Here is a 19,984-nt window from a genome sequence, read left to right on the forward strand (position 1 = left end):
GAGTCCTCTTCGCCGGGGCCCTGCATTTTGGAGGATCGTGGGCTCCCCGCCGCCTTTCCCTTGGCTTGATTTTTCTCGAAAACCTCGTGCAGCCACGGCCGGTTCCGCCTCCCGGGCCGAAGGGGCGCGGCGCACCCAGCCCGCGAGCCGCGGCGGCGGCAGGCGGGGACCCGCGGGTCTGGGCGGGCCCCGAGGGGGCGGGGCGGGCCGGCGAGCGGGGCGGGTCCTGGCCGGGCGGGGCGGGGCAGGGCGGCCGGAGGGGCGGGCCCGGGAGGCGGCGAGGCCCAGCCACAGCCGCAGGCCCGCCGCAGGCCCAGCGCGCCACCATGGTGCGACAGCGCCCGCGGCCGCGGGGACCGCTGCAGCAGCAGAGGCGGACCAGGCGGAACGCGGGCTGAGGCCGGGGCCTCCGGGTGGTGGGGCCTCGGGGTGGTGGGCTCGCGAACCCCCGCGTCCCCGAGCCCCGACTCCCCCTCCTTGCGGGACCATGCGCGCCCCCAGCCGCCCCGGAGGCTGAGCCCGTCTGCCCGCGCCGCCGTCGCCCTCCCGGCTGCCCCGCCATGGCCTTGCCGGGCGCCGAGGGCGCGGCTGACAGGCCGGTGTCCCCGGCCCGGGGCGCCCCCGCCGGCTCCGCGTCGTCGTCGTCCGCCTCCTCCGGCGGCTCGGCCTCCGCCTCGGCCTCGGCGGGCGCGGGGCTGTGGGCCGCGCTGTACGACTACGAGGCGCGCGGCGAGGACGAGCTGAGCCTGCGGCGCGGGCAGCTGGTGGAGGTGCTGTCGCAGGACGCCGCCGTGTCGGGCGACGAGGGCTGGTGGGCCGGCCAGGTGCAGCGGCGCCTCGGCATCTTCCCCGCCAACTACGTGGCGCCGTGCCGCCCGGCCGCCCTCCCCGCGCCCCCGCCGCCGCCGCCGCGGCCCGGCTCGCCCGCGCACGTCGACTTCGAGCGGCTGGAGCTCCGAGAGCTCATCGGCGCCGGCGGCTTCGGGCAGGTGTACCGCGCCACCTGGCAGGGCCGGGAGGTGGCGGTGAAGGCGGCGCGCCGCGACCCGGAGCAGGACGCGGCGACGGCGGCCGAGAGTGTGCGGCGGGAGGCGCGGCTCTTCGCCATGCTGCGGCACCCCAACATCATCGAGCTGCGCGGCGTGTGCCTGCAGCAGCCGCACCTCTGCCTGGTGCTCGAGTTCGCCCGCGGCGGAGCGCTCAACCGCGCTCTGGCAGCCGCCAACGTCGCCCCGGACCCCCGCGCGCCAGGCCCGCGCCGCGCGCGCCGCATCCCCCCACACGTGCTGGTCAACTGGGCGGTGCAGATCGCCCGCGGCATGCTCTACCTGCACGAGGAGGCCGTCGTGTCCATCCTGCACCGGGACCTCAAGTCCAGCAACAGTAAGTGGGCCGGGGGTGGGGGCTGGGGGTGGAGTGGGGGGACGCAGCCTCGCCCAGCGAAGCCCTCCTCGGTGCCAGTCCTGCGCCGGCCCCTCCCGGCCTTGAGCCAGGTGGAAGGAGGCGGGGGTCAGCCTCCCGACGCCTGCAGCACCCTCTGTGCCCGCTTTCCAGGGCCCGGAGGTCCAGCTGGACCTTGGTTACTTGCCTTAGGGCAGGTGACGCTTACCTTGACTTTGCTTTGTTGCTTTTTGGGCGTCTTTAAAAAAAAATGCAGATCAGACTTGCTTGCTGACTACACAGTTGTAAAGTACCTGGATCTTCTAAACCTCAGGGTGCTCTTTGGCCTTTAGGTACAATAAGTGGGTCGTTTTGTGCAACTGCAAACCGAAGCCTTCCTGAGATTGTGAGCAACCCATGACCCTCCTTTTCTGCTTCATCAAACTCCTCCTTTCCTTCAGCTTTACAGGTGCTGAATTGAGGTTGCTCTTTACCACTTTAACTATGGCTTTATGTCCCCTGACATTTCCAAATACTTTTCACTCAGACATCTCTGCCCACGAAGTGTGTTTTTATCCTTCGTTTGGTGGCTTGAGTGTTGGTGGATCGTCTCCAGGCAAGAAGCAGCCGATTGGGCCAGCATGCACATGTAGGCTTAGGCACGCGTGGGGTCCTTGCACAAGTACTTGAACTCTTGAAGACCTGGTCTGTATCGTTTACTTTGTTTATAAGCCAGGGTGGATTTTCTAGCTGTCAATAGAGAACTGACAAATGAGCTAAACCCAAATCCTATTAAATTTCACCACTTTATAAAAGACCTAATGGGATCCTCGTTTAAAGTTGGTTCTTGAACATTGAAGATCACCTCGTACGTAGTCTTAGGATGGGTTGAAATCGCATGAAAGATTAAAAATGCAGCCAGAACTGGCATTGGCCCACCACAGCCGCATGTCTTTCAACCTGGTAAAACCTGCTAGGACAGGCGCTAACCCAAAGGGAAACACTGTCCTTCCCCAAGTCTGCAGGAAGAAGAGTGACAAGAAGAAATGATGTATTTGTTTCATGTTTGTGTACATTCTTTTTCCTATTCGAAATTCTTCCGCTCGGAAAGTTAACTTGAAAATGATGAAGGTGGCACTTTCGTTATGGGAATCAGATTACTTAAGTGTTGGTAACTACATGTAAGCGTTGGATACTTGCTGTGGATTTTATTTTATGCCTCCTGCTAACCCCCAGTATAAATTATAACCTTATAATTTAGATGACAACTGGTCAAGTGTCAGAAGCAGATTCAAACAAGATATGGCAGTGAGAGAGTGGCAGTAGTTAGAGAGCGGCAGTAGTAGCGTGTGTTCTTAGAGTTCCAACAGAGGACATATAAAGGACTCCAGAGTTGTTTACTTTGGGTCCGTGGGATGATAAAGACATAGCGCAGTTTTCAATATACTTATTTTTGTCAATGCTTCAGACCCTACAGCTGGTGCTTATTTCCTAAAATGTGCTTTCAGTGAACGATGTGTTTAACTTGCTACCACCGAGCAAGGCCTGTGTGCCCTGTCTGTGGGTCCTGTAAGCTCTCTCGCCAGTGATGTCCTGCAAGCCCTTCTCTGCTGGTTATATTCTGCAAAACCAGGTTATTTTAAGGACAGCAAAAAAGAGCATCATTGCTTGGGCAGTCTTGGCATTTGTGGCCGTTCTGTGATATACATAGGACCTGGTTTCTGCAGACTGATTCTGTTACAGGACATCACATTACCAACACAGGCAAACGGTTAGGGTTAGACTGATCCTTAGGCCAAAAGAGCAAAAGGGCCTGTAACGATTATTTTTTTCATTACGTTTAGTTGGTTTTGTTGCATTTTGATAATGCGTGAGGTCCCTATGATCTGTCCCATTGGCATGTTTGCTAATGTTCCTAAACACATTGACGGGTAGATTAATCCATGTTCCAATCATAATCTTTTTATATGAATTAAGAACTTTCAAAGTATTAATACTATTAAATGGGAAAAAAGAAATATCATGACCCTGGAATAAGAACATGATTAAATGGTTTTTATTGACAGCAGGAGACTTGAACAGCAGAACAGAGATGGTAGTATGTCATTTGGAGGTGGTTATTTGCCGCAACTTAGTTTTTTGGAATGCTTTCCACGCTCAGAAGAAATTGCGGAACTTCCTGGAGCATTTTAATTTCTATAATTGTCAGGCAAGGTCGCCTTTGCTTTAAATTTGTGCACTTTGAAAAAGACATAATGGGCTTGGTCACTAGCCTAGCCAAATATTTGTTAAAATATGACCATTACTATAGTTTTTAATGACTATAACAGGCACATTTTGCATAGGGCCTAAAATGTGCACATCACAGTGCCCAGCACAGTGCCTTATCCTCTCTCTCTGGTGTTAATTCAGTGAATAAATGTGGACACTTTGGGACTTCTCTTGTGGTACATGAAACCATGACTTCTTGTTCAGACTTTTGAGGACAGCAGAAACCCTATTACAATGTGTTTTGTTTGAATTTATTGGTTATTTGCTAATGGTGGTAGTGAGTTAATGATAATGTAAACAAGGTTTTAAAAATCAATATTGAATTTTATCTTCATTCTGGAGTCCACAAAGAGCCAGTGTAAAACGACCTGGAGCCACGTTAGTTGAAATTACTGTTTAAAACAAATGTTTAAGTTTGTCCTAGGAAAATATGGTTCTTAACATGTTTTCTTTCCTCTTTTCTCTTTGGTCTTCTTTTAAGTTTTATCATATATGGGAGACAGTGTTTATGTTGAAGTAAGAGCTGTGTTTTGATGATACAAACAACTTTGTTCCTTTTCTAACAGTAAGAGATTGAAAGTTGAACCAAATGACCAAGATTTAAGCATCATTTTGCTTAAATGCTAGGCCCTGGCACTCCCTGGATGCGAATTGTGTAGAAAATACTGTGCTAAGTTTTTCTATGTGCAACAATGAGAGAGGAGTATGAAACAACGCTGGGCTCCTGTGAACATGGCCGGTTCTCTGTGCATGCAGGGAAGAGAGAAAAATCACTGTGCATTTGTCCAATATATCTTGAGCCTCCTCTCACCCCCCAGCCACTTCTGGACCCTGGGGACACGGGAGTGAACCAGATGACCGCATCCCCGTTGGCATCGGGCATAGTCTCGTGGGAAAGCTAGACGGTAGCCATGCAGTGTCAGATACTAGTAAGCATCGTGGGGGTAGATGGTGGTGAGGCCAAGGATGAGGACGCCGGTGAGACTGGGTGGTGGACAGAAGACACTCTGAAGAATGACACAGAGGTGTGGGTGAGGAGGAAGAAGTCGAGCGAAGATCCAGGCAAAGGGAGGGTGGAGAGTAAGGACCCTCACTTCCTGGGGAGTGGAGGGGAAGCTGGCAGGCTGAAGCAGAGGGAGGAGTAGAGGTCGTCACTGTGGGGCTTCTGGCCGTGACCTACGGGTGTCCCACTCTCGGTGCCATCTGTCCAGAGCCTGGGAGAGTTCTGTACAGAGGACAGGTGGGATCTGATGCTGTGTTTACAAGATTCCTCTGGCTGCTCTGAAGGATGGACTTGAAATTGGCCCACGTGAAGGCTGTCGAGGTGGCACCCTTCAAAGAATGCGGTGGTTTCACCCAGGGTGCTAGGAACAGGGAGTGGTTTTCAGGGAAGTTACCAAGGAGGAGTGAAGATAAACTAGTATGATATGTGACTTACTGAGGCTGGTTTGAATTATTAGAATTTAGTCTGTATTTTTCTGGCATAATTCAGTATTGAAAGAAGGTTGTGTGGCATAATGTGTTTTTTCTGTTGTTTCGTTTAGTTTTGTTTTGTTTTAATATTGCTTACTGTGTTGTACTGGTGGTGGTGGCTTTAGCAAAAATAAACATTCCAGGAGAAACTGAACCACAAATTTTTTTTTTAAGATTTTATTTATTTATGTGACAGACAGAGATCACAAGTAGGCAGAGAGGCAGGCAGAGAGAAAGAGGGGGAAGCAGGGTCCCCACTGAGCAGAGAGCTTGACTCGGGGCTCGATCCCAGGACCCTTGGATCATGACCTGAGCTGAAGTCAGAGGTTTTAATCCACTGAGCCATCCAGGTGCCCCTGAACCACAATTTTTTTTTTTTTAAAGATTTTATTTATTTATTTGAGAGAGAAACAGTGAGAGAGAGCATGAGCTAGGGGAAGGTCAGAGAGCGAAGCAGACTTCCCATGGATCTGGGAACCTGATGCGGGACTCGATCCTGGGACTCCGGGATCATGACCTGAGCCGAAGGCAGTCGTCCAACCAACTGAGCCACCCAGGCGTCCCTGAACCACAAATTTTGATCCCTACTTACTTTTATATTTTTTATTTCAATGAGTAAGCACCTTTTTAGCTTGCTTTTTTTTTTTTAAGCCTTCTGGGGGAATAATTCTTATATGTATTATTATCTACAATGGCATTTACAGTAGATAAATAGACATAGTTACATATAGTAGCAAATAAAGTTTAGAGCTCTTACTAAAACTACACAAGGGATATAATTTTTTGAAAAAAATTTCTCATTAATACAGTGTAAATAAAGGAACTATTTGAGAAAATTATAGGAAATGTAATCTCCAAATAAGGTGCTTAAATAGCTCATTGAGGTGACTTGGAGGAACTATTAATTATACTTTTATCAGTTAAAAGACACACGTCTTCTTTCCCCCTCGTCTGTTCTTTTACTGCAGATGTGTAGCTTCATGCCACGGCCTCCTCCCACTCCAGGGGGCACCGGGAGGTCAGCACAGATACCCCAGTGATGGCAAAAGCTAACCTGCTTCTTATAAACAAAAAAGCTAAAGGATATATTTTTAGAAGAATAGCTATTGACAAACGGCCCCCACGTCATCCCCTACCATTTTCATACTTACATATTAAAAAAAACTAGGCCACCACTCATTTTTTCCTAGTTATAAGGGCGGGGGGTCCCTTATTTGGTTCAGGATTATGCAAACTCAGTCATCCCTGTACACGCTTGATCACGTCTGCAGTCATCGTCAAGTGTATCAAATCACGTGAAGGAATGAGGAGGGGCAAGACCCCTCCATCCACTTCAGAAGGTGTCTGCGAGCCCTGCTTTCTCCTCTCACACCAGCACGCAGGTCGCAGGTGTTGAACTTCTCCCGAACAGTGCAGTCACCTGTAGGAATGTTGCCTTGGAAGTCCTTGAGACCTGGGTTCAATTACTGGTGTTGTCATGTACTCGACGTGTGACCTTGGACAAGTTGTGTAACGTCATCGAGCCCGAATTTCTTGATTTCTGAAGCTGTCTGCTGAATTCCTCCCTGGGGTATGGACAGAGTCCTGGAGGGAACATCTGTTTGATGCTGCCTCAACCCATCAAAAGCATTTGTGGGAAAACTGGCATGAAAACATAGGACTTTTTTTAGGGAACCAAGAGTAGTTGGGTGCAGCTAGAAGGAAAGAGAGACAAGGGGTTTTCTGGGAAGGAAACAGGCGGGGAAGCCAGCAGGGAGTGGGTGGGCGACTGGAGCGCCATCCTAACACGGAGAGCCCACAACAGGAGCCAACCACGGGAGGTTTTGGGGGGGAAAGTGGTCTCTCTGCTGGGAGATGAACACCTCTACAGAAAAGAAAAATATAAGCTTGGGATAATTTGCTTTATGACTGTACTATCACAGGTTATCAGTAGGGCAGTAAGCATGAAAATTCTTAGACATTGGTTTGACGTAAATTGTTTATCATTTACGACTGGAACCTAGATTTTTATAATCAATATGCATCTGGTGAGTTGGTTTAGAGCAGTTTCTCCCTCTGGTTCACGAGGGTTAGAAAACAGTGATGAGATTTACCAGGCCAGGCTGACGGTTTTCAGTCCAAACCCTCCCCAGCCCTCAGGCCCTCCCACAAGGTGAAACACTCCCATAAAGGAGGGTTGGGGGGCAGGGGAAGGGTTCCCAGACAGGTCGGCAGAGCTGTGCTGGTTTCGTGACGCTTGAAACACATTTGTATGGGGGGGGCTTCCAATCAGTGCGAATTTTGTCATTTTTAAGAATTCATCTTTTCCAAACACTGCTTCACCTCAGCTGCCTTACTGTAGGGATGGTCTCAGGCACAGGCTCGCGAGTATCTCGAGCTTACCAGGCACTGGGTGCTGCCCAGCCTCGATCCGCACTTACTCTTCACAGCAACTTTCGAGGTTGGTATTTTATTCCCATTTTACAGGCGGAGAAAATGAAGCCGGGGTTTGATTGCCTCTGTGAAGCTCCCTCGTCAGAGAGCTGAATCCAGAACCTCTAATCCTGGAACCTCAGCATTTATCTTCTCCACCTGTCGCCCAGATGAGCAGTTCTCCAGTGTTTGTTATCAGGCCCGCAAGGAACTCTTGTTTACATGTGTGATAGCTGCTGGTGTTTACCGAGTTAGAAACTTAACATGATACATTTAAAAATGCTTAATAATATAAAAATAACAGACCCATGACATGTTAGCATAGCATTTTTAATGGAAGAAAAGTCTTATTTTCCCAAAGAAATTTAGAAAGGAGAGTGGCACTGCTTTACACTTTCGAAGCTCACTTTGATGCCAGACTTAATAGAAGACCAATGGATGTTCATATCTGCTTCTATATTTAATCTGTTGCTACCTTAGGGTTGCCCAAGGGTCCCTACTTTGAGACCCTCCCCACCAAGGTGAGGTGATCAGTTCTGTAGGGAAAGAATGGGACTCTGGAAGAGTTGTTCCTACACTAGGATCAGAAGCTCCTCGTGAGCTTTTAAAAAATAAAACTCTTTGTCTCACTTTTGGATGTTCTGATTTAGTTGACCTTGGTTGGGAACAAACAATGAATCCCCCCCCCGATATTTTATTTATAAAATATTGAAATATGAAATTGAAGGAGCTTGAAGTGAGCTCTTACATCCTTACCATCCAGATTCTACCATTTGTGTTTTATCAACTTGCTTTAACACAGATCTAACCCTATCCCTCCATTAATCCATCTGAGCTTTTGATGAAGCAATATATATATATTGGTTTATATATATATTTATATATATATTTTAAGATTTTTATTTATTTATTTGGCAGAGAGAGACACAATGAGAGAGGGAACGCAAGCAGGGGGAGTGGGAGAGGGAGAAGCAGGCTTCCCATAAGCAGCGAGCCGGATGCAGGGCTTGATCCCAGGACCGTAGAATTGTGACCTGAGCTGAAAGCAGATACTTACAGAGCCACTCAGATGCCCCAACAACATTTATATATTTAGAAATCTTCTGGATGCCTTAAAAGCAGAGCCAAGTTTGGAAACTGCTATTCAAAGGACCAGATTTTGGGTTCCTTCTGAGGGTTCTCTGGGTTGATCTATATAAATCCTTCCATGAACCCAGACTGCATCTCAGATCTGGTTAAGGGTCTGATGAAATTGCACAGTTGGTCATAGAAGGCACCAGGTGAGACTATGGGTAGCTTTTTCTGGGCTTGTGTCTCTAGGGAAGGGAATCTCTTTAAGCATTTGTTCCTTTGACATTGGGTGACGAATAGTGACATTGTGGTGCCTGAGGTTTGCCCTCTGACCCCACAGCTTAAGCAGCTGTGGGTTCACAGCCCTGACTTCCTGAATAAGGTGATGTGAGGATAAGGTGAGACAGAGTACTGCCGGGGTTGGCACACGTTCCCTATGAAGATCCAGATAATAAATATTTTTGACTCTGTGGACCATAAGGTCTCTCTTGCAACTGGTCAAGTCTGCTGTTGTAGCCCAAAGCATCTACAGACGGTATGTGAAAATGAATGTGACCGTGTTCCAATAAAACTTTATTTACAAAAATAGGCATAGGATTTGGCCCATGGGATGTAGTTTGCCAACACCTGGCCTATGTTAAAGTATTTAGAAAACTGTAAGACACAATCTCAGTGGAAGTTGGTGACTTTGCTCATTTTTATATATTGTTTAGGAACACTTTGAGTGCTTTACCTCATTTGTGTGTGTGAGAAGTCATCGATACTTAACAGTTTTCTACAACTCTCTATCATCTTAAGAACATTATTATTAGTCATTCAGCAATATATAGTGCCGGGTAATCACTTATTTGTTCATCTTGCACAGGGGTGAGGGTCTTTTTGATGTGGCTAATTTGCTTGACTGGGGCCAGCCAGCAGTATGAGGAAATAGTCTGCAGCTTTGTTCTCTGTAGGAGTGCTGCCATCTGTGCTCTTTGGCAGGTCCGCTGGTAACTTGGGTTGATAAGTTGAGGGTCAAGGAGGAGGCATGAAGTACTATGTTGCTATTGTAACTGTTTCACTACCGGGTTTCATTACCAGTTGCTTTTCCAAGCTATTGGAAAAAGACCAAATCACACGCCATGTGGGGAAGTATCTTGATTGCATACAGGAATGTTTGAGTCATTACTGGCTCAAGGCGATATGAAGGAGTTTATTTAGTTTCAGGTTTTCTGCAAATGTTGAATCACATAATATCAGGTATATGACTTTCTGTTCACCAATATACTAGCATAGGATACTGTCGAAGACTTCCTCCCTCAGTTTGCTTTGCACCTACTTGGTGAAAATACTGAGGGGACCCAAATATTGAACTAGATTTGCACACACAATGAAATGTAAAAAGGTTTCTTGTTAAAACTGAGTGTGGTATATGTCCATAAAATGGTTTGTACGGTGGCTTTTCTTTCTGGTGCAAGAGCAAGGTGAAGCTCTATATTAGGCAGTCACATCTCTATTTTCTTGAGAGAAGTCTGTCTTCTTGTATTCAGGAAGCCAACTCATTCATTCACGCAGCAGCTGTTTATGGACGTGTACAACGGGCCAGGAACCCTCCGGGGCTCCTGATGTTCAGTCGTGAGCAAAGCAGAAATGCTTTCCTCCACTCCCAGAAGTTACGTTCCAGTAAGCAGCACAGATGTTACTACCGAGAAGTAGTAAGAGATGTAGCATGTTGGAGAGTGGGGAAGTGCTTTAGTAGGAAAACTGAAAGAGTAGGATTGAAGAGGTGAGTCTGTTGAGGTGAGCGGTTGAGGTTTTAAGTGAGATGGGTAGGGGTGGCCTTCCAGAAAAGGTGGCTGACCAGGAAAACCTCATCATCAGCCGCAAAATCTCCAAAGCAGGAGGCCAGTGTGGCAGGAGAGGACTGAAGGAGAACAGTAGGACAGGAGCAGGTGGGGGGTCAGGTTGGGCAGGTCTTGCAAGACCTTTGACTTTACCGTGACCATGGAGAGCTTCGGACTGAGGACTGGGATCTGCCTTGCTCTCTAGCAGAATGTGCTGGCTGCAGCGTGGACGAGAGATGGAAGGGAGACCAGGGCGGAGGTGAATCTGGGAGTCATCTGTGTCCGGATGGTATTTAAAGCCCTGAGGTGGGCTGAAATTAGCTGGGGAGTGGGTAGATAGAAAGACCAGAGATCCACAGCCCTAGTCTTGGCGGTCTGCAGTAATTAGAGATCAGGGAGATAGGAGGAATCAGAAAAAGGAGTGGTTAGAAGAGAAAGGGAGCCCCAGGGAACCATGGATGCTCTGGAGGTCAGGGAAGAACGTGTTTCGGGGAAGAATGATCAACGAGGTCGAATGCCGCAGACGGATGGGAATTCAAAACAACTATTCTGTTGTATTTCTCCTTAAACCGGTCTGTGTTTCCTAATACTGTTTCAGGAGTGCAGAGGCGAGTTGGTTTTCTGTCCTAGCAGCTGACTTCATGTGAGAAAACTGGTAACTCATCTTCTTCATACTCCGTTTCCCCCCATATACTATCTATGTACCCCTTCACTTAACAGATAGGAACGGCTTGTGTGTAGCATCGGTAAATCAATACATAACATTCATTGGGTGCGGATTCTTTCCTCCAGTTGCTTATAATTTAATCAGATGAGAGGAACAGGTAGGGTGAGACATGATGATAGAACTTCAGGGCATTAAAAATGGGAACTTCTAGCTGTGGTCATGCGGGAAGGTACCAAAGGGGAGAAGGTATTTATTGACTCCTGGAATACTGGACCAGGAGGAGAGTGAGGAAGTTGCCCACCCCCCCTTTTTTTTTAAAGAGAAGGGTAATTGGAGATTCCACAGGCTAAGGGACTTGAAGTGGTCTCGTGGTTAGCACGGCAGTGGGAAGGTGGTGCCAGTGCCCTGATGCGTGCAGGAAGTGGGGTGCTTCCCCGGTGTGGTTTCCGTGGAAGGTGGGAGGGGAGAGGGTTCTATGCAGCCAGCGCCGGGATACAATGTTGTGTTTTCTAGAGGTGGCCAGCAATACACAGAATTGTCAAGATGCAGGCTTCATCGTAGAGGACGCAGCATCTGGAGAGGTCATTTCCAATGAGGTCCAGAAGGGGCTTGAAGGCCAGGGAGAAAGCTTGCGTTTGCCTCCATAGACTGGAGAGAGCGAATAGAGTGCAGGTTGGGGGAGACAAGGTGGTGCCAGTGAAGGACAGATGGGAAGTAATGATGCCAAATGTGGGGTTGCGGACCTAGTGCTTATCCTCCGCAGGTGTTCGTTTTCAGACTTGAAATTCTCAGAGCAACCTTCCTTTGGCTGAGAAAATTATCTTCATTAATAGTATATTCTTCCACATTTTGCTTTTCTTCAAACCCATTTGCTTCCTTACTCCTTTTTTTTTTTAATATAATATATTCTTAGTTAAAGATTAATTGAAACTAACCCATTTGCCTCACATGGAATTTGGACACAGCAATCCCATAAATGTTGAGAAAATAGAACGGATACAGTGTAATTGCTTTTAAAATATATATATACATTATATGCTACAATTCTGAAAATAGCAGTGTGGAACTTCAAAGGAGCCGGAGAAACCACGTGCCTCATGGTTGAATAAGTAGAGTAAGTACAAGGTTGTAAAGGCTGATTGTTCGAGAACAGGGCTAACAAGGGTCAAAAATCTTCACTGAAGTCTCACAAAAGGGGGCTCCAACACCCGTCGCTAGGTTACCCACAAGAATTTTACCATTTCTGTGGCCAAAAGAGTTTATGTGCCTGGTCTGTACATTATACCTTCTGGTGGCGGGCCGGTGTGCTGGGGCCCTTCCTGGGGCACGGCAGGAAGCGGAAGTTGGCTGCCAACCCGGAGTCCCCAGGCTGAAACCTGGCCAGGTGCCTGAAGCTACCTGTCGGGACTCTGGCTATTTTTGGTTTCGGTCACTTTGCCCAAAAGATAAGGAATTTCAGGAATTCTGCCGAACACCTCTGAAATAGAATCTGAAACAATGGGCCTTTCATGGAACTCTAAACGCTTGGCAATCACAGTGTTATTTTAACTTGTTTTCCGTGCAAAGTGTGGAGGCACTTAGCTCCCGTGGAAATCTGGACTGGGGTGGGCGTGGGGGAGGGACGCTTGGAAACCATCGATGCAAAGGCTGTTCATAGCACGTTGTGCCCTGACATTTATTTAGAAAGTGATCAGTTTTAAATGTTTTGTTGTTAGTTCTCACTTTTATTTCTGTTTTCACTTATCTGGGGACATTCTTGGGCTTTGCTTCTCAAGGGCTGCCAGGCCTTCCTGGGCCCTGGGGAGGGACAGTCAGATTTTCATGCCTGTTTTAATCAGTGCTTCCTCAAGGCTCCCGAGGTGGATGTTTGTAAGAGTGAAGGACACACGTGAAAATGTCTTGGAAAACAAAGGTTGATCATTGATTTGGGGTTCTTTTTGGTGGTAAAAATAACTTGTTTAGAAGTGAAATTAGCAGTGTTATAAGTGGGAAAATGTTACACCGATGAAGTAGCTTATTTGATTTTTTTGTTTGTTTCTGTGGCTTAAGTACTTAGGATTTTCAGGGACTAGATATTTTGCTTTTCTTGATATAAGAGTAAGGACTGAGAAAGAAATATGCCAGAAATATGCCCTAAGCTGATGTGGAAGGAAGGGAAGTTCAAAATTAATCTTTTAAGCAATCTGCAAAATGAAATACCAGGTCCTTTTGCCCCCTTCCTACAACCGGCAGCGTTATCAGTTTTGCGGAAGGCTGGGGAAGCTATCTGCCGCCGGGTCTGGAATCTGGCTCTGAGTGGTAGCCGCGTGCTTTGGATCACGTATCCAGGCTGTAAGCTGGAGATGACGATTCCCACCTCATTGAACTGTGCGAGGGTGAAATGCGATGTCCAGTGTGTGAAACGACTACCGTAGAAGAGGACCGGTGAGTGGGAGGCGGTGTTCTGCGTGTGACGCTGGTGATAATTATCACTATTGTCCACGCTTCCGTGGAGCAGTCAGTGTAGAGGGACACAGGGGAAATCTGTAAAATGCAGTTCCTAGGATTAGGTAGTTTCATATATGATTTAGGGCAATAAGTCTCATACAAAAAGAAAACGGACAAAACAACATAATACGTGGGTGATAGCTGACTGGGAAGATGAAACAGTCACTATTTTGTAGGCTTCCCCACAAGGTTTTCCCAAGGCAGCTGGGCCTTGAGACTAGGTACTGTATAGATGCATAGAAAGCATAAGAGGCTGTTCCAAATGGAAGTGAGTCTCCCCACCAGCCCCCTCCATCCTTCTATTTATAGTATAGTGTTGAGATTACAAGCAGGAAAAACAGTAGAATTTTGGCCTTGCTGCTTTCCAACTGTGTAACCATGGACAGGCACATAAACCATCTTAAAGCTGAACTGTCATCTACATAACGGACATAAAAGTAGAGCGGGGGGGGCCTTGCTCTCTAAATCCCACAGTTAGAAGGTCAGTTGGGGAAAGAAATGTTACAGCACAGCAGGAATCATTCAGTGTTGGCTCCCTGTGCCAGTACCCACTCAAATACCTCCTCCTGTTGAAATCTAGTGTTGGCTCTCTCCAGTTTCATTAACTCTTCGACTTTTATGACCATTTAATAGTATAAATATTTGACGATATGAAGCAAACACAATACGAATCCATTGCAGAGTGAAATTTCAAGTCTTGGGAAAGATAAGAGGATTCCCTGAGGTCCATGAAAGTGATTTGGAAAGACGTATTCCTAAAAACACTTTCAAACGTATTGATAAAGGGGGTGTGTGCGTGTGTGCGCATGCGTGTGTGCTCGTCACAAAACCCTCTTTCAAACACTGTTACATATTCATCTCTTGCTCCCTACAACCTTGCTATCAAGATCCCCGCGACAGGCAAAGAAACAAGCGGGGAATCTGAACCCAGCAGTGTGGCCGAGCAGTGCACGTCCTTCCTCACCACCCCACAGTCCCTCCACGGGGATCAGGTGGTGATCTTGCAATGATAGGAAATCAGAAAAGAACAGAACAGGCACCTGAATGGAGAGAGATTTCCAACATATACAGAAAGCTCTCCTGAGCACCTGATAAAAGCCACCCTCTGAGCAATGCCGCCGTGGTTAGGAGTGTGTGTCTCTGGGGTCAAACTGCTTCGAGAGCATCGCTGCTCCTCAGCCGGGACCTTGGACACTTAGGCAACACCTATGTCTCGGCTCCCTTATCTGTGAAGCACAGAATAGTAAATAGTAAATACCTATTGTACTGCGGTGTGGATTTCATGGTTGAAGTAGCTATAAGTGCATTTGGACACACAGAATGAATGTACTTGGAAAATGCTCATTATTCTTATAACTAACATCTGGGAAAATGGTCCTCTTTAGGATCATGTTCCAAAAATCAAAAAAGGAGAATGTCTTATGCCTTGCTTCAGTTTTGTTTGGATAATTTATTCTACAGGACATCCCCTGCGTGTTTTGTTTTTATCCTTCCAAGAGTTAGCACATGGTTACAGCAATGACGTAAACATCCTTTCTTTAAAAAACCAAACGATGAAAAAGACTTATTTTCATTTTATTTTTCAAGATAAAACCTGAATAACAATACCCCGTTTGCCTTGTTTACAATGAAATTTGGATTACTGTTTCAGTGGATTCATTCTGTGGCTTTATTTTTTTGGTACTGATTGTCTTCAGATAATGAAGGCCCATCCCTTGGGATTTTTATGATGATTGAATGAAATCATGGATGTGTGCAAGGCATACAGGAAAACTCTGCACTTGTTAGCAACTCTTTTATTATATTAGTTGTCATTTGTATTAGGTGGGGCTAGCATGAGCACAGGGCAAGTATAAGAATGCACGTGTTGGGCACCTGGGTGGCTCAGTGGGTTAAAGCCTCTGCCTTCAGCTCTGGTCATGATCTCAGGGTCCTGGGATGGATCCCCACATCGGGCTCTCTGCTCAGCAGGGAGCCTGCTTCCCCCTCTTTCTCTGCCTGACTCTCTGCCTACTTGTGATCTCTGTCTGTCAAATAAATAAATAAAATCTTAAAAAAAAAAAAAAAAAGAATGTGCATGTTGTGTTCATTTGAGAGCATTCAGCTCCTGCTCTGAATAAGATGAGACACGGAGTGGACAGGGGACGACGAATGAGAATTGAACATGTCTGTCCCAGTCCGGTATGGATTGCCCTCCCATCCATACCGGCTTCCTCTCTCTGTCTCTCTGTCTCTCTCTTATACACTCACTCTCTCAGAGCTAACAGTCTGGTGGAGAAGTCAGAGGTGACGTTGACGGGGACTGTAGTGGGAGTTGTGCTACCAGAAGTGACTCTCGAGGGGTCTGTATTTTGTCAGGAGGCTGGGGGGCGAGGAAAACTAGTGTTCGATGACATTTCTCTAAAGTTTCTACTTCCTGCTATTTTTCGAGCTTTAGTAAAGCAATCCTAGCTCATAAAATACTTTATGAGTTAAAAATCTCTAAGCATTTTGCAAGTTTACTCTAAGATCCTATTTAATAATAATTTATGGTGACGAGTCATTTGCCTATGATACTCTTGAATACCTTCGGTAGAAAAGGCTCTGCAGGGCGCCTGGGTGGCTCAGTGGGTTAAGCCTCTGCCTTCAGCTCAGGTCATGATCCCAGGGTCCTGGGATAGAGCCCCACATCTGGATCTCTGCTCAGCAGGGAGCCTGCTTCTCCCTGATCTCTCTCTGCCTGCCTCTCTGCCTACTTGTGATCTCTCTCTCTGTCAAATAAATGAATAAAATTAAAAAAAAAATAAAAGAAAAGGCTCTGCACTGGGTGTCACACACAGCTAACAAGAACTGATGAGGTACTATATGCCAACTAACTGAACGTAATGAAAAAAAGAAAATGAAAGGGCTCTGCCTTTAAATCAGGACCTAACTTCTAGGAAGAAAACAATGTATTCTTACCAGGGAAACTCTCACAGACTTCTGACCCTATCCGTGATGCCTCAGTAATGTTCTTTGCCCCTAGAAATCATTTACTTTCTCATCAAGAGAAGCATTCATAGAGTGCTGAGCCATGTTGATTTTTTTTTTTTAACTTGTAGCCACAGGCACCAGTGACCCAGTAAAGGTTATGGCACAGATAATGTAAGCCAAGATGGCAGAACACAAGCCCGTTCTCATTTACGCTGCTGACTGAGCTGAAGGTTGTGCCTTCAATACCAAGGAAACAGTGTGACCAGAAAATTATAACAATATGAAAATAGCCCACCTTTGATTTTTTTTTTTATTTTTAATTGTTTTTTAGTTTTGCTGCTTGAGAAGATAGAGCATGATGACTTCTGCAATAAAACGTTGAAGATTACAGATTTTGGGCTGGCGAGAGAATGGCACAGGACGACCAAGATGAGTGCCGCGGGCACCTATGCCTGGATGGCGCCGGAAGTCATCAAGTCTTCCCTGTTTTCTAAGGGGAGTGACATCTGGAGGTGAGCACCCCACTTTCTGCTCTTGTAGACGGCTGAAGAAACTGGTTGCCGCGCTCCCTGTAGATGAGTCCCAGGGACAGAGAATACAGGCCTTTTCTTCTGTACACTCATTGGAGAGATCTTCTCTCAAAATCAGTTTCTTTCTTTTTTTTTTTTTTAATGGTGATTTCATATCAATAAATATTTTTTATTATTTATTATTTATTCATTTATTTTGACAGGAGTAGAATTGAGGGATTCATCACTTACCCGTAACCCCCAGGGCTCATCACAAGTGCCCTCCTTAATGCCCATCACCCACTGAGCCCCTCCCCCACCCACCTCCCTCTGTCAACCCCCAGTCCGTCTTCTATCCTCAAGAGTCTCTTACGGTGCCTGGGTGGCTCAGTTGTTAAGGGTCTGCCCTTGCCTCTGGTGATGATCCCAGATCGGGCTCCCGGCTTAGCAGGAAACCTGCTTCTCCCTTTCTCTCTCCCTTGTAGTTTCTTACTCACTCTCTCTCTGTGTCAAATAAATAAATAAAACTTTTTTTTTTTTAAAGGGATCCCCTATGGTTTGCTTCCCCCCTCTCTCATTTTTTTCTTTTTCCCATATCTTCCTCTGTTCTGTTTCCTAAATTCTACATATGACTGAAATCATATGGCATTTTTCTTTCTCTGACTTATTTCGCTTAGCATAATACACTCTAGCTCCATCCACCTCATTGCAAAGGGCAAGATTTCATTTTTTGATGTCTGAGTAATATTGCATTGTATACATACACCGCACCTTTATCCATTCATCAGTTTATGGGCACTTGGGCTCTTTCCCCAGTTTGGCTTTGTTGATATGTGGCTGTAAACATTGGGGTACATGTACCCCTTTGAATCTGTAATTTTGTATTATTTGTGGAAATAACCACTAGTACAATTGCTGGATCATAGGATAGTTATATTTTTAACTTTCTGAGGAACCTCCATGCTGTTTTCCAGAGTGACTGCACCAGCTTGCATTCCCACCAGCAGTGTAAGTTTCCCCTTTTTCCACAACCTCGCCAATACCTGCTGTTTCTTGTGTTAGTAATTTTCTCCCATCTGACAGATGTGAGGTGATTTTTTGATTTGCATTTGCCTGATGATGAATGATGTTGGCCATCTTTTCATGTGTCTGTTGGCCCTCTGGATGTCTTCTTTGGAAAAATGACTATTCATCTCTTCTGCCCATTTCATTTCTTGATTGGATTTTTTTTTGGGGGGGGTGTTGAGTTTGATAAGTTCTTTATAGTCTTGGACATTAACCCTTTATCAGATGTGTCATTTGCAAGTATCTCCTCCCATTCCGTAGGCTACCTTTTAGTTTCATTGATTATTTCCAATTCTGTTTATTTCTGTGTTACAAGTTCAATTGTCCGATTTTCAGTAAAAGCAGCTAATTAGAAGAGGGGAGAGGGTTGCTAAGTTGGTAAAAGTTGGCAGCTGCAAACAAAATAAGTGTTAGGAAGAAAAAAAAGCATGAAATGCCGTGGAAAGGAGTAGAAACTGCTGACGTCTAGAGCCACCTGGTTGTGGAGCCAAGCATCCCCACCCACCTGGAGAATGCATTAATCCAGTGAAGCACACTGGAGCCCTGGGGTGTCAGGATGCAAAGGGTGGGAAGTTCCCTCCCTCCCCCACTTCTGAACTGCACACTTCTTTGCTTTAGAATCTCCTGTTATAACATTCACATAAAGACGATTTCATTCAAGAGAGGTTACGGTTCTCTGCGCAGCGGACTTGTGGACTAGCATACGGACTAGGACGTTAACTGGCGTGTTCACTGATGTCTCTCATCCTTCTTCCTCCTCTGTGGTTGCTACAGCACAAAGTAACTTAGAGCCGTCACTGAATTTTCACAGTCTCTCCTGAGATGACCGCACTTTCGCAGAGCCGGTAACCAAGGCACAGGGACATTAGGACCTTTCCTCAGGGTTTTAAAGCTAGTAAGTAGCTCTACTCAGCATCCCAGGCCTGGGAGCCAGGTTCCTGCAAGCACAGCCCTTCTGTATTCGCAGGCTGTCTGAGTTCTTCGGAGACAGCCTTATTTTTATCTTATCCTGCCCGGGTTCGGAGAACAAAAGAAAATGCATTACATTCTGCAATAGTCCCATCAAAATAGTTCTGTTTTTTCCATGTTGTTTTTTTTCTCCACGTGGGTTTTTAATATAAGCCCTCTGCTCTCTAGAAACATGACCTGTCTTGAGTTATTCGTTTGCTGAAACTCCCAAGAAGCAAAGTTATGCTGTTGTTATTATTTTAGTTTTGTTATGTGCTAATGAGAAGAGCAAGGAAGTGGCCTTGAATTTAGACAGTTTTCAGTTATCTGCAGGAGTTTTTTGTCCCCTGCTCTGAGGTGATTTTTGTTGAATGATCTATGAGTTACACTTACTTATTCTTGCAATTAAAGTGTCTCTGCTAAGGCACCATAATGTAGATAACTTTTAAGAACCTAACCTGGTAATTACCTTTGGAAAATACTGGTTTCAACTTAATTGTTAATAGTTATAGCGTTATATAATTTAAAAGCACTGTATTATATATTCTCTCTTTTTTCAATGTAACACAGTGCTTTGAGATGGTAAAGAGTAGACATCGCTATTACTGAATAGATCACCTACTTCACAATCAGCTGTTAAGGCCTTTGTGAGTGGAAACGTAGCTAGTAAGTAGTGATCCTTCCCCCCACTCCCCTTTTCTCCTTCCCTTTCCTTTCCTTTCCGAGATTTATTTACTTGAGAGGGTATGTGAGCATGGGGTAGGGAGGAACAGAGGCAGAGGGAGAGAGAAACTCAGGCAAACTCTGTGCTGAGTCTAGAGCCTGACGTGGGACTCGAACTCATGACCCTGAAATAATGACCTGAGCCGAAACCAAGGTCAAGTCCTGAGCTTCCAGATCCAGCTGTATTTCAGCTGTTTTACCAG

The 19,984-nt window shown here is 46.3% G+C and overlaps 1 protein-coding gene across 2 annotated transcripts in view; it reads left to right on the plus strand.

Annotated features, from left to right (window-relative positions):
* Positions 1-264: 264 nt before the first annotated feature.
* MAP3K21 (mitogen-activated protein kinase kinase kinase 21) overlaps positions 265-19,984 on the plus strand; it is a 56,372-nt gene continuing 36,652 nt past the window's right edge. For both annotated transcript variants that reach the window (XM_045087259.1, XM_013047597.2), the window contains exons 1-2: positions 265-1,383; positions 16,868-17,048. In XM_045087259.1, the coding sequence (XP_044943194.1) occupies positions 561-1,383; positions 16,868-17,048 (1,004 nt within the window). In that variant the 5' untranslated portion in view covers positions 265-560. The remainder of the gene's footprint in view (positions 1,384-16,867; positions 17,049-19,984) is intronic.

This window comes from Mustela putorius, unplaced genomic scaffold, assembly GCF_011764305.1.
Source record: "Mustela putorius furo isolate JIRA1106 unplaced genomic scaffold, ASM1176430v1.1 tig00001075_pilon_pilon_pilon, whole genome shotgun sequence".
NCBI classification, from domain to species: domain Eukaryota; kingdom Metazoa; phylum Chordata; class Mammalia; order Carnivora; family Mustelidae; genus Mustela; species Mustela putorius.